The 14,489-nt window shown below is 39.2% G+C and overlaps 1 protein-coding gene across 2 annotated transcripts in view; it reads left to right on the top strand.

Annotated features, from left to right (window-relative positions):
• PTCH1 (patched 1) overlaps positions 1–14,489 on the top strand; it is a 64,967-nt gene that overhangs the window by 19,341 nt on the left and 31,137 nt on the right. For both annotated transcript variants that reach the window (XM_059833616.1, XM_059833615.1), the window contains exons 3-11: positions 5,671–5,860; positions 7,166–7,235; positions 7,348–7,439; positions 8,884–9,082; positions 9,725–9,846; positions 11,073–11,220; positions 12,026–12,157; positions 12,460–12,615; positions 13,243–13,341. In XM_059833616.1, coding sequence (XP_059689599.1) covers positions 5,671–5,860; positions 7,166–7,235; positions 7,348–7,439; positions 8,884–9,082; positions 9,725–9,846; positions 11,073–11,220; positions 12,026–12,157; positions 12,460–12,615; positions 13,243–13,341 — 1,208 coding nt within the window. The remainder of the gene's footprint in view (positions 1–5,670; positions 5,861–7,165; positions 7,236–7,347; positions 7,440–8,883; positions 9,083–9,724; positions 9,847–11,072; positions 11,221–12,025; positions 12,158–12,459; positions 12,616–13,242; positions 13,342–14,489) is intronic.

The raw sequence follows: 14,489 nt of genomic DNA, 5'->3' as shown, positions 1-14,489 counted from the left end.
CTACGTGAGGAATTGGAGTAGAAAGGAGCCCTTAACAGCAGTCGAAGTTGGGGGAGATGGGCTATGTAGCATGCCAGGGAGGGAGGTATGAAGAAAGACCCTTCCTTTTTCCCATCCCGGCAGGGAGGGGGTGCTGAAGGAAGAGAAGGCAAGGTGCCCGCAGCTTTCCCTGGCACTCACCCAGGGTGGAGCCCACTATGTAGTGGGGGGCTGTCTGGTCTCCTTCCAAGTCTGGGCTGTTCTTGTCTTTCTCTGCACACTGTTGCTTTTCGGGTTGGTTGGTAATGGTTGAGTCTCAGGCGAACACGTTGGGATATTATTCTCAGTCTTCGTTTTTATATGGTTACTGAGCCATGAAGGGTTTTTATTTTCTGTTTCTCTTTGGTTCCTGTTGTGGTGATAACAGGTATTGCAAATTGCAGAGGTTGCCTGCATTGGCTGTTGCTCAGGCCATAATGTAAGCATTGTAAGGGGTACTAATCTACACGTCTGATTTATCAAAAAAGGGTCAGCATCTTTTGGAGGGATGATATAAAAACATTGTGTGAGGTGTCCATGACTGTTAGAGGTATGATTTTATTGCTTTGAGTTGTCACTGTCAAAAGGTAGGGCTGGATTGCTCTAATGCTACACGTTTGCAGTCCTGGAAAAATGAGAAAGATGGTGTTGCTCAAAGCAGAAGTGTGTCTGCCCCCCCACAAGCGCTCAAGTGGAAAAACCTTAAGGCCCATAGTTTACAGAAGGGAGGTTCTCCAGAAAATTTTGCTCCGTTCACACACCTCAAGCTTGTCACAGAAGAACTTAGGCTTCAAACCAGTAAGTATTTCTGGAAATCTTGGCTTTGGTTTCTCAAAGTCTTTCCTCTACACTGGTAGGCAAACATTTTTATCCCAAGTGTTTCGCTCTCAGGAATGTTCTTTTTTAGAGAGAGTTTGCTCTCTACTAAGTTACTTGTTGCACAAGGTAACTATTGAATGGTTAATAGAGGTAGTGTTCATGTCCAAAAAAAATAACAAAACCTCAGGCTATATGATGCAATTTGGGTAACCTGAAATGGAACATTGTAAGATACTCTGAAAAAGAAGTATTTCATGCCTTTTGAGCAACTGGACAGTAAATTGACAAGCAGTGATTTTTTGGCTATCACTCATGGCCTGATTTAGGATCAGTCTCCTAGTGTAGCAGAGGTCAGACTTACTTCTGCAACTGCTTAGTGTGGAAGGGACTGCAGTTGCTGGTGGTGGATTCCAGAGTCCTTTATAAGCATGTTAATGTAATGCCACATGAATCTTGAATGCTAATTGTGAGAAAGGTATAGGTAAAAGTGACATTTGCAGTGGAAATGAGCACAGGAGCTGAATGACCCAGTAACTTTGAAATTGTTAGTAAGTCAGTGGAAGGAAATCTGTCATAAATTGTGCCAATGAAAACAAATATGGGTTCACTCTTACGTCATTGGAGGGTGCATCAGTGTTGTGCAAATGTACACTAGAGGCAAGCGGTTTTGTTTTTCTGGGTGCTTCCCACTTAAGATGCACCAAAGCATTTTAATGTGTGATGACTGAAACACTGGGACTGTGACCCCAGTGCTTGGAATGGAATCTAGAGCCTTTCACCTATAGGTCATGCGTTCAGGTCTGCCTTAAGTTAAGGATGACTAAAACTTGTTACCACCTGACAGCTGTTCATTGATTTTGGCGGAGGGGGACATGGTGGTCCTTACGTAGTTCTTAGCAATCCAGCATCCATACTGACAATTACAGCTCTCTTCAGGCCTTTCAGAAGGGCGAAGAATTTAATACCTTGATCATCTTCCGTTCAAGTCGGTGGGGAAGTTCAGGAGGAGTAACAGCGTGTTTCATGGTAAGGGATGCTGCCTTGCTCAAGGCAGGTCTCCTGTGTTCTGGCAAAGAGCTAAGAGGGAAGTCTGTGGACATCGGGGAGGGGGCAAAGGGGGAGATACTTTCCTCTTCTCTGAAAAAAACAGGTTTTTAACAAGAACTAATAGTCAGCAACAAAGATGCTGGCAGTAAAACTGTCTCATGTTGAACACTGGCCTTCAAACACATTCTTGAGAATTAGAAACTGATACATGAAGTCAGAAATGGTGCCAGGACACTGGTGTTACTGCTTTGTTGTGATATTTTTTTTCCTTTTTTTTTTTTTTAATTTGTTAGCTAAATTGTACAGATGGCATAGTATCTCATTTCTAGTAGGTAGACACCCTGAATCTGATGACGCTGCTGGAAGGACAGTGTACAAACTGTGACATTGTGTTACCACCGGACATGAGACAATATACTGATCTGTTATTTAGATCAGCATTTTGGCATGTAGGAATTTGTGCCACCAACTCAGCTGTGTAGGCACTAAATTATAAGGAATCATGTAATAAAGGACTCAAATACCATCAAGTGGCTTTTAATACATTGACAAAAGAGCGTGATGTGTGGATTTTGTCACCGGAACATTAAAGTAAAATAGTTCTCTCTGTCTTTGATAGGGAATAAAATGGGAAGTACTTCTACTGTACGCCATACATTCAATTTAAGTCAGTAGCATTTTGAGTGTAAAATGTTGTTGTCACCAAATAAAAGAAAACAGTCCATAAAGGAAGACCACAAAACACCAGCATTTTGTTCATTGGTCATTATTTTCCATTACATCATTTATCTTATAGTGTGGAAATCCTATGATAACTATAATGCATGTATTTTTTTTCCTTACAAGTGTAAAAAGAATGATTTTCTGCAGAGTGAGCAAGCGTTGAGCATAGTATTGCGTATCTTCCGCACAGTGAGGTCAGAGGCTTCAGGTACATTTCAGTGACATTTTTAGTGGTTTCTCTCCTAGGTTTTTGTACCAGCTGTAGATAGTCTGGGGGAAAAAAAGGCAACAAGAGGGCTTGATTTTAAGAAAGTGCATATTCAGCTGATTGTGCTGATTGTGGAGGCTTAAGATCTCTGGGTATGGCAGCCTCCAGTGATCTTTGCAAACTTTAAATAATCAAAACGTAACTGGTAGAAAGTTTTCAATTTTTTTTTTTTTTTTTGCCTTCCCTTTTGCTCTTTATTACTTCTGATATGTTGAAAGCACACTGATGTATCCGTTTGCTTCTGGTCTGTCCATATGTTTTCACATAATCTGACTTTGGCAGTCAGAATTTTCCACTGCAATCTACATTTCTAATTTCTTTGTACCTTAGTGTTACATTGTATAAAGTATCTATATTTGCCTGTCGAGTAATCTTTACTCTATTTGGCTGAAGAAATGTATATAACAGACCCATCAAATAAATAATTGAATGGTGTAATGCCTTAAGAAGAATGTGGATGGATCCGTTGCCTGGTTCTGGAACGTGCACCACCTTGGGTGGTTTTGCTATTCCTGTTTTGAATGTTAAAAGGGGAAAAAAAACAGTTTCTGTTCTGATGACTGACTTGTGTGATGCAATTTTGATTAGCTAAATCTGCCTTGTTCAGTGAAGTTAATGTGGTTTGACAGGACCTTGATTAGGAAGCAATCATTTCTGTTGATAGTAAACAGTTGGTCACTTTCAGCAGAGATAGGAATGCCGCCCTTTGTCTTGCATGAAGTATGATTTGTTGGTTCAAGTCCTGGTTAAATTCAAAAGGAAAGTGTGGGTGGAACGGAGGAGAATATAGTACCAGGAGTAGAAGTTTATGGTAGACTCCACAGCCCTCATAAAATCGGGACTTTATTGTCTTGGCTGGCATTGAGACACAAAAGAGGGAGACAGACATTTTATTTTGTCTCTGGAAGCACTTGCAGTGTAAAGGACTGCAAAGGAAAGCTCCAGTTCCAAGACATACAGATTAAGATAACTCTGCTCCCTTACCCGCATCCCATATTCCTGTAAGATGAAGCAAAATCTATTAGCCTATCACAGACTACGGGTTGGTGGAGAAAGATGGCAGTGAGCATGAAAGTGAGCTTGATGAGTGAAAGTATTTTTAGGGTTTAATTCCTGATGAAGTGTAACAATAGCTTTTTGTTACCATGCATATGCAGTCTCAATGATTGTATGCTGTTTCACTATAGTAAGAGCAATATCAAGAAGTTATAAAGGGACTCCAGGTAAAGAAGTTGTACTTTGATTTTTATTTTTTTCTTACTGTAAGCTGGTCGCTGTTACTTGGTGTGAAGGAGGTAAAGCCACGTGTGACAGGCTGAAAAAATGGAGTGTGTTGTGGAAACGCTTATTTCTTCAAAGAATTCTTGAACTAGAAATCAAGCAACGCTTTGTGCCTGAATGACTGTATGGTTTGATTGTTGAGGGTCTCATTCTGAGGGTCTCATTCTGACAGCTTTATACATGCAGGGGCCCAGTTTCTTGCTGGTGGTCCTTTTAGCCCCAGGGGGTTTACGGGTGGGTTGAGGGCCCAAGTGATTGAAAAAGTATGTCCTTGTTCAGGCTTGGGAATGTCATCTCCCACACTGCCAACTGCTAACCGATCAGTCTTCTGTTATATGGCCTAGGAAGAGATAGATGTACATGCCTAATGTCTGTTCACACTGTTGCAGAGCTAAACTTTGGCAGTAATTCAGATCACCAGTGCCAAGCTGACTAGGACTGAAAAAAATGCAACAAATTAGACCAGGTCTGTAGGTTGGACTTAGCAGAGCAGTAAAGGTAATAAATTGTAAGGGATGGAAACAACATGTTGGTGGTATTCTTGTCCTCCTCATCTGGATGTGGTATTGATTCAGCTAATGGGCTGAATTAATTGACCCCGCCTCCCACATGCATTTGCTAGAGAGGCTACAGGGGAGGTTATATGAAGTATATGAACTCTCGCTGAATGCTTTTTTGTAAGAGGGAAGATAATTTTCCATTCTTACGTAATATTTTCTGGCAAGGCAAATCGAACGTGGCTCCCTCTAGAGCCTGTCGAATTTGCAGCCTCCCTCTGCCTTTTTCCTTTTTCCTTTTTTTTTCCCCACCATGTTTTAATATGGAGCACACTGTTCAGCTCACGTGGGTTTAAAAACAGATGTTGTGCATGAATGATCTCCTGCCTCGCAGCATGTTATGCAGGTACTGGACCACTGGGGTAAATTAGCGGTAGACAGTGCTTTCTGCTACGCTTAAAACTGCGTCTCTTTATGTGAACTTGGTATTTTTTTTATTTAAGTACTCATGCTCACTTACTCTTTCCCTCCTCCCCTTTTTTAACTGAAGAGAAATACGCTCCTTCTGCCTTTGCCAAATTATTTAGGAGAAGAGTGTAAATTAAAGCCATTTATCTTGAAATGTGCTATTGGAGCAGACTGTTTATACAAGTGTAAGAAATTGTAACATAGTATTTTGTCTGGTCTGCAAGGAGAAGGTTTTTCTTTTTTCTTTCTTTTTTTTTAATTTTTACATATGGGATATTGGTTATAATGTAGAAGAAACTGTTTGAGGTTCCAGTTTACTTATCAATGTTTTAGTGCAGTAGAGGCAATGGTATTTTAATGTGGAATATGGTTTTTGTTGCAGTGTTACTAAAATAAAGTTGTTACTGGTTTTAGAGTTATACTGTGATCAGTTTGAGACAGTGTAGTCCATGCACGTGGTCAAGTTTTTCTGACTGGAGAGTGCTCATCAAGTGAATGCAGAACAAGCAGTTACAGGCTAATACAAAGCTGTTGATATTTATCCGTCAGTTGGTGGACGAGTGAGTCGGGAGTTAAATTACACACGGCAGAAGATTGGAGAAGAGGCCATGTTTAACCCCCAGCTCATGATCCAGACTCCACAGGAAGATGGTGCTAACGTACTAACAACAGAAGCACTCCGACAGCACCTTGACTCGGCGCTTCAGGCTAGCAGAGTACATGTCTATATGTACAACAGGTAAGGGGAAAAGCAAAAGTTCTCTTGATAATCTGTAACAGTAAAATGTGGGCATGTGCTTCCCTCTGTATATTTTTAAGTGGGTAGCACTTCAGAGCCTTTCCCTTAGGACTGTGTTTTGATTTGAATGTCACTGGTTTCTGATACTTGACGTTGTGGCATGACAGCAGTGACAAGTTGACTTTTAACAAATAAGACGGGATAAGTGGTGTTGGAAGAGCTTCTGAGAGTGTACCCCTATAAGCAGTGCTACAGTATCCAGCATTTGTCTTGGTGAAGGAGAGATGTCTGTGCTCTTAAACATAGGACCTTATGGATGCGATTCCTAACATTGAATATCCTTCCCTATTAAAGTTGAATTCACTGGCTGAAACCATCATGAGGTACATAATAACGGTGAACAGTGGCACAGGTTACTGTCCTTCCACTAGTTTGGATATAAAGGGAAATGCAGATGTGTGTGAAACGGTAGTGGATGAAATAATAGCTGTTTAATAACATAGGCATAATAGAGTTGGCCTTCAGAGTGTCTGTGTGCACATACTGAAGGTTGGGAGTTGTGTGTTGTCCAACAAAAAAACAATAAAGATGCACGTTATGAAGGTACCAGCTTTGGGCTAGTGAGAGGTCTCACTGAAAAGTGGTTCCTCCAGGGTTACTGCTTACATGATGATGTGCCTAGGGGTGCTGCCTGCGAGGCATGAAGGCCCCAGTCTTTCAGCGCATCTTTTCAGCACATCCAACTGATGCCTCAGCGAACTAAAGCCGAGGCTCCAACGTCTTAGGTGCCTTGTCTAAGGTGTTAGAAGTCATGGCAGTGGAAGTTGTAACACAGCTGAAAAAGGAAGGCAGAAATCCTAATAGTTTCTTTCCTCCTGCATGTTTGGGTCAGGTGGGAATATTCTAGTCCTCTGAGCTGGAGCTGGCTTCTCTCTCGCTTGTGTCACCAAGTGTTATCTTAAGTAACAAGCGGTCTCATTTATACAAAGATGGCTTTCTGTCCCTTTAACATGTCTTGACTAGTCTGTTCATCAAAAAGCAGTTCCATTATTTTTAATGAGTTTTACAGAGAATGTGAGAATAACTGAAACAAATGTCTAGTCTGTAACTACAAAAAGAAAGGCCTTTGCTTTTTTTTGTGAGGTGTGGTGTATCTGTGCGGAATAATATTTGCCTTTCTCAGTGATTTGCTGCTTGAGGCCAACATATGTATATGAGTTGCAATTTTAAATGTCTGTTACATTTTAAAAATAACTTTTCAGTAATTCTGCAAGGAAAAATATTTGTTCTTTATATTTCTTACAGACAATGGAAATTGGAACATTTGTGTTATAAATCAGGAGAACTCATTACAGAAGCAGGTTACATGGACCAGGTATGTATAGCAGGCATTTAGTTAGAAGATTTGTGTATTCTCGTGATTCATCTTGTGCTGCTTTGATGATATTATGGTATAACTGTGGTTTTCCCCTTTCTGATTTTGACAGATCATAGAGTATCTTTATCCTTGCTTAATTATCACTCCTTTGGACTGCTTCTGGGAAGGAGCAAAGCTACAGTCAGGAACTGCCTATCTATTGTAAGTATGTTTTTTTATAACTTCCTGGTCTGACTGATTTTAATTGTATAACTGTGTATGATTTTTCAATTGCATTCCCTTCTTTATCCAGATTCTGGTTTAACAGAAAAACAAAAGATAAAGCATAGTGTCTCTACACAAAATATGCATGGGGTTTTTTTTTTCATTGAACAAAGATTTTCCTGTTTCTAAGAGATGATTTGTAGCCATCAATTTAAATCATATGTTATTTTTCCTGTTCTGTTAGCATGTAAAATAAAATGTAAGTTCTGAATTCAAGCTTTAAGAATTTTATACCTTTTTTTTTCCCTGAAATAAACTTGCTTCTGGTGGGGTTTTTTGTTTGTTTTGGGTTTTTTTTCCCTCCATAAAATACAAAAACATTGATTGGCTGGGAACTTTATTCCTAAGAAAATGTCTTGGGTTAAATCTTAAGTCTTCCTGAGGAATAAAGAACAAATCCTTTGCTATGAGGTCATTAAAGAAACCATATAGTATCTTTTATGGGTTTCTCACAGTTTACGAGTGTGATATTATATGTCCTGAATCCTTTAAAGAGTTAATTGTTAATCTGTGCAGGCATTTTCTGTTAATTATGCAAGAGTTAGCATTTGAGTTATTGTTTCTGTCCTGGTTTGCATGTCTCTGTAAAAGCAATTTGCAATGGCCATCTCCTAACCTTTAGTGTACAGTTTTAGATGGGGAAATAAGGGGGTTTGTGTTTTCTGGTTGGGAGATTCGGAATAATGACTTAAGCCTGGTTAAGCAGATACAGTGTGGTTTGAACCACAGAATAAGGCAGCCAAAAGCCTTTCTAGTCTGTCAACATCACAAATTCAGAAGTGGGGGGTGGGAGACGTGACAGTGGTAGTGGTGAAAGCCATGGTAGCAGGAAAGCTTGATGGTTGATAGTCAAGCTGCCAGGGCAATTGAAGGAGCGCAGTATTGTTATAGATAAACAAAGATCAGCTATATTGATTGATTACGTTTGCAAGATGATTATTAGACCAGCAAGAAGTAATCTGATACTATGAGAAAGGCTTTCTTTCCTCAGCCCACTCTCTTCTTTCCCTCTCCCCTCCCCCCCTAATTCTTTGAAGCAGCAGTTGGCTGCTTTTTTGTTATTTAGGTGCTTGACGATTTGTTTTGCATTGCTTGTAAATGGAAGTGTTTTTAACCTGTGAATATTTCGGTTTAGACAATAACTTTGTAAGAACTGAGTATTTTTGTTAAAATTACAACTGGGCTGCAAGAAAAGCACATAAATAAATCTTAATTAAAACATGCCTTACATTTTGTGAAACAACTTTTCCAGAAACAGTTTTAACTTGTCACAGAAAATCAACTCAATTATTTGTGCAAATATGAATTTTAAAAGCATGTTTGTTTTAGTACTTCTTTTGTCTTTTTTGTGTGTGTTATTTTCTCCTGGTTTCTCTTGCAGAGGGAAGCCTCCTTTGCAGTGGATCAACTTTGACCCCTTAGAATTCTTGGAAGAGTTGAAGAAAATAAACTACCAAGTGGAGAGCTGGGAAGAAATGCTGAATAAAGCGGAGGTTGGTCATGGTTATATGGATCGACCCTGCCTGAATCCTGCTGATCCTGATTGCCCAATCACAGCTCCCAATAAAAATTCCACCAAAGTAAGTTTGCTTGTCCTTGTGTATATCTTTTCAAGGGAGGCCGAGGTCAGGGGGGAGGCCAGAGAGGAGAGAAAAAGGTACCATTTTCTTCCAAGCAATATATAGCTTGTGTTCTTGGGTGATGCCATTTTAATGTTCCTGTTACATGCTGTATGCTGTCAGCCCACAGTCACAAACTTACCCTCACTCTGCGATGCAATGCTTAATCCCACATATTTAGAGTGAGAGTACAGTTGTCAGCTGCTGGCTGGGCGTGGCAATGTGGTGATGTGGCATTTCAGCAAACCTGATGCCTCAGACAGACATAGCTACTGCTGGGATACAGCTGCTGCTATACACTCACACCACACAGCAAAGCCTTCCATCAAGTAGCTCTAGTTTTGTTGATTTTTGTGAAGAATTTGAAGTCATGGGCCCCAATTTCATATATCCTGTTATCAATCATGTCAGGCTTTGGAGAAATTGCTGTCTGGTCAACGAGTGTCCGGCTGATTTGTTCAACTTGATTTGTTGAAAGTGTTTCTCTTTGTAGACCTCCTAGATTGTGTTTAATATCCATTATTCTAGTACACTGTGTGTTGAGTTAGGGTATGAGTTTGCAGTTACAAAACTAATTAATTGCTTCTTTATAACTTTTTCTAGCCTCTTGATGTAGCCCTTGTTTTGAGTGGTGGATGCTATGGACTGTCAAGAAAATACATGCATTGGCAGGAGGAGTTGATCATAGGTGGTACAGTCAAGAACAGTTCTGGTAAACTTGTCAGGTAAACAAATGTTTAAAGAAAATTTCAAAGTTTTTCTTTGTTAGAGTTTGTTTTTTGGGGCACAGGGGAGGGATCATGCAAAACTACTGCCCTTCATGTGTATTATGAATGCCAGTTTAGGAGGCCTCAAGAGAAGAAAATTTAAAAGAGTGATTAGACAGTTGTTTAAAGTTAAGGAAGTGTCATTGCTTCCTGCTTCTAACCTCAGAATGATAGTGTACATCGCTCAGAAGGAAAGCTTTTTCCTGGCAACTTTGTTGTTTAGAATATATGTATAAAACGCTGATCAGTGTTTAAAGCACTGAACACCTTTGATGTTTGTGCTCACTCATTTGACTTCTCTCAAAATTAAAAAATCTCCACTGAACTTTTTGTTCAGGATCAATATAGAGCAAAGTCTATTTTTATATCCCTACATCTTGATGTTTCAGACTTTTTGAAGAAGTCACGGAACACTGGCCTTCAGTGGGGAAAAACCTGTGAAACAGAACTGTTCTGAAAAATGTAGGCCATACTAAACTAAATGAAGCATAATTCTTCCATATTTAATGCAGAGAACTTTTACTAGAACTTATTTAATATTATTTTTGACCTTTTTTACGTTCACACTAAACATTGATAAGTCTTTCAAAAAGTAGCCAAATAATATATTTTTAGTGAAAAATAAAATAATTCTGTAAGCTTCTAAAATTGTTGGATGCAGTTGCATACTGTGGAAATTCAGGATGGATAGTTACTGCCATTGTGTACTCCTTGCAGCTTGTCAGGCATTAGGAGTTTAATCTGGCATTTCTCTCCAGGGGATGAAAAAGACCTAGGTCTTCAAATGACAAATTGCCAACAGTATTTACACGATCTCATAGAAATAACTGTTCCTGCGGCATCCTCACAGTAATCTGTCTACCAATCGTGATCTTTGTAACTGATTTGTAGGGCTACATTCTTTGCTCCTGAAACTGATCCTATTGAAAATAATGTCAAAACTCTCATTAACTTCAATAAAACCAGATTTAGCCTCAATACTGCATAGACCAGTACAGCTGCACCAGATACACAGTAGAATAATTATACTCTGTTCAATTTTAATATGAACATATGCTCTATAAAATCAAGAACTCATGCAAGCTCCCATTAGGGTCTCATTTGGGACTTGATGTCATGAAAATAATTTCCTGAAAATGCTCATTTTATGCCTCTTCCTCCTTTCCCCTCTCTCCGTGTCACAGTGCCCAGGCTTTGCAAACCATGTTTCAGTTAATGACTCCTAAGCAAATGTATGAGCACTTCAAGGGGTATGAATATGTTTCACATATCAACTGGAATGAGGATAAGGCAGCAGCAATTCTGGAAGCCTGGCAGAGGATGTATGTTGAGGTAAAATTGAAAATAACCTAGATATCTTACTGTAAAGTCCTGCTGAGATCCACTGCCATCTGTCACCGCTTTTTACAGTATTTCTTCAAGGAAGATGCTTAAACCAGAACTGGGCATTGCCTCCCAGTTTTTAAGCTGATTTTTTTTTTCTTCTTTTTTTTTTCCTTCAATGAATAAGCTGCTTGGTTATTCACATATGAGAAGCCATGGAAGTTTTGCTCTTTGCTGTCTGGAACATTCTTGCTTTGCTGGGTCTAAGAAGGAACCGAAGAGTTAGCTGGAATTTAAAAGCTTTTGGTTGGCGTGGTTATTCTAAAGGCGTCTGAAAAACATTAGCGAGCAGTGGGCTGCTCTCCCAGCTGCAGCCCCGGTGGGGAGGCTCTGTGACAGTGCCTGGCCTCTGTGTCCCAAGCTCTGACCTCTGCTGCGCTGCTTCTGACCTCTGCAAATGGCTAGGCAGGGGGGAAAGAGGAGCACCGTGAAGAGATCGCTAGCCTTGGGTTAAAGGCAAAACTCGTACTGCAACAAATCCATGGTGGAGTTACGGAAAGAGGATTGAAGTTAAATGTTTGGAATGGGCTGGGAATGCAGTAGCCTTTCCTGAAGGATGCAAATTCTTGTCTGATAATCAGTAGCTTGCAGGAAATAATAACCAAACACATTTGTGTAGCATCAGCATAATTGTGTAGGATGTGGGCTTTCACAGGAACATTAAGGCAAAAGTAGTTGATTTCAGATGTGTGCTGTAGAAGATGGTAATCAATTTCTTCTTTAGTCACACCAAGTTTTATTTTTCTTTTCATAGGTTGTTCATCAAAGTGTTGTACAAAACTCTACTCAGAAGGTGCTTTCCTTTACTACAACCACCCTGGATGACATCCTAAAGTCATTTTCTGATGTCAGTGTTATCAGAGTAGCTAGTGGCTACTTACTAATGGTAATAAAATATTTAATTTTCTCCTGTAGTAGAGCAGGGTTTAAATATCTGCTTTATTGTTACCAGTCAGTAGTCCAGAACATTTTAGGCTTATTTAAAATAAAAACTACAGTTTGTAAACTTTTGTCTCAGGCTTGTCACCTCTTCCTCTGTGTAACATCTGAGATGTGTCTGTTCTGTTTAAAAATGGTTGTAAGGATGTGTATTTTGGGTGGGGAGAGATAGCTGTTAGAGAAGGATCCATTCTAATATTTTGCTTTTTTTCCCCCAACTCCTTCTTCCCCCCACCCCACTTGCTTTAGCTTGCCTACGCCTGTTTAACAATGCTGCGGTGGGACTGTGCCAAGTCTCAGGGTGCCGTGGGGCTGGCAGGAGTCTTGTTGGTTGCACTTTCAGTGGCTGCAGGATTGGGCCTGTGCTCATTGATTGGAATTTCCTTTAATGCTGCCACAACTCAGGTATTTAGGAGACACAAGTCTGCTGTTAAATTACAAGTACTCTGTTAGTAAATGAACACAACTGAATCTTTGAGGGGAAAAAAGCTGCGGAAGTGTTTTGGCTCTAGTTTTTTACTTGTGCCTTTCTCCTGTATCATAGCTTATGCTGTGAGAAATTAAGTGATCGTGATGCCAAATGATATTAAAGAAAAAGGCAGGTGTCATGTAGTTTGTATAATAACTAGATGCGGGGTTATTTGATTTTTCTGTGTCCCAATATGAGTGGAGGCATCCAGTTGTACGTAAGAAGCTGCAGGTTTTGTCTTTACATGTGAATATATCAGGATGTTCAAATTCTGAAAATATTTTGAATATAACTTGAATTATTGTCAGATATTCTTTGTCTACCCAAAACTTGAATTACATTTGGTGAGATTTTGTACCTGTAAACGGTATACTGCAAGTTCCCCAGCAGTATTCCAGAATAAAAGTTAATGGCTGTATTGCATCCTTTCGATTTTCATTTCCCCCTTGGATTTGTGTACAGTGTAATATAAAAGTTGCTTTAATTAGCCATTTAATGGCTAGCTGCATGGCAGATCATAAAACAACCTTCTTGGTTTTTGTTTGTTTTGTTTCTCCCCCAAGGTTTTGCCTTTTCTTGCTCTTGGAGTTGGTGTAGATGATGTTTTCCTTCTGGCACATGCATTTAGCGAAACAGGGCAGAATAAGAGAATTCCCTTCGAGGTAATGACAAAATGGGGATCTGGGGGAAGATAAAACAAAAACCTTCATATAGGAAAAGATAACTGTATCCAGAATTAATTAGTAGTGATTAAAAAACCCCTTTTTTTTTCTCAATAGCTTTTCCTAGGGTCTGGAAATTCTTATTTCTGTCAAAATAGGAAATGATGGCAATGCATGTGATCCTAGAATGTATTGGAATGTTCACATTCTTTTTTTCTTTTAAATATGTCTTAGACATATTTTGTCTTGAAACTGTAATTTCTAGATGTCATATAAAGGCTAATTTACATAATCCAAATTCTGCCCAAAATTTTAGCGGAAGTCGACGTAAGTTTAGGAAGAAACTCAAATACGAGTTTGACAATTAAATGATAGAATGCTTTTAATGGAAGAACACAAAAATGTTAAGGTGAAAAGAAAGAGGACAGCTTAGAAAATAAACATTTATTTTTATTTATATCAACTGTTACCTTTACTTATTTGTTATGGCCTTAAATTTGAGTTATTTTGTATATTTTTCTCTGTTTTTCTTTTCTGATGTTTATAATTGACCATGACAAAACATACTAATGTTGTGAAATCTAAGATGACATCACTTTTATGATACTTTCCTTTTATTGACCTTTTTACCCACAGTCCAAAGTTTCATATCCAAAGTACAAACCATTTAAAAGCAATGTATATTTGCCCATTCTGTTTTGTCCAAGCAATGTCTTCGATGCGCTCTTTCCAGCTGGTTTGGCATGCAGGCACTGCAACCTCACTCTACTATAACCTCCATATGCTTCAAAATATCCTGTTGGGTTAGGAAAGGGTTGTGCGTTTATCTTGATTTCTCTGTGTTTTTTGTGGGTGGACCCTGGGATTTGGGGTTTTTTTGTTTTGTTACATACGTCTTCAAGATGTGCAGCTATGTTATGCCCCTATGCTGTTAATACATGCTTATTTTGTCTGAAAAATGAGAACACCAAGTGACCTCACTGGTAAAAAATACATCCCACTTAATTACAGATGTATTTGATATAATGCACCCATTTAGTTTTGTGTTCTGAATCTAGAATCAGCTTTGATAATTTTTTCTATCATCAAAAAACATGAACACTTCATCTGTCATCTGCTTTTCTCCGGAACAGTGTACTTAATATTTT

The sequence above is a fragment of the Gavia stellata genome, chromosome Z (genome assembly GCF_030936135.1).
Source record: "Gavia stellata isolate bGavSte3 chromosome Z, bGavSte3.hap2, whole genome shotgun sequence".
Lineage (NCBI taxonomy): Eukaryota > Metazoa > Chordata > Aves > Gaviiformes > Gaviidae > Gavia > Gavia stellata.
The sequence above is the reverse complement of the archived record's forward strand: the minus strand, read 5'-3'. Positions and strand labels throughout refer to the sequence as shown.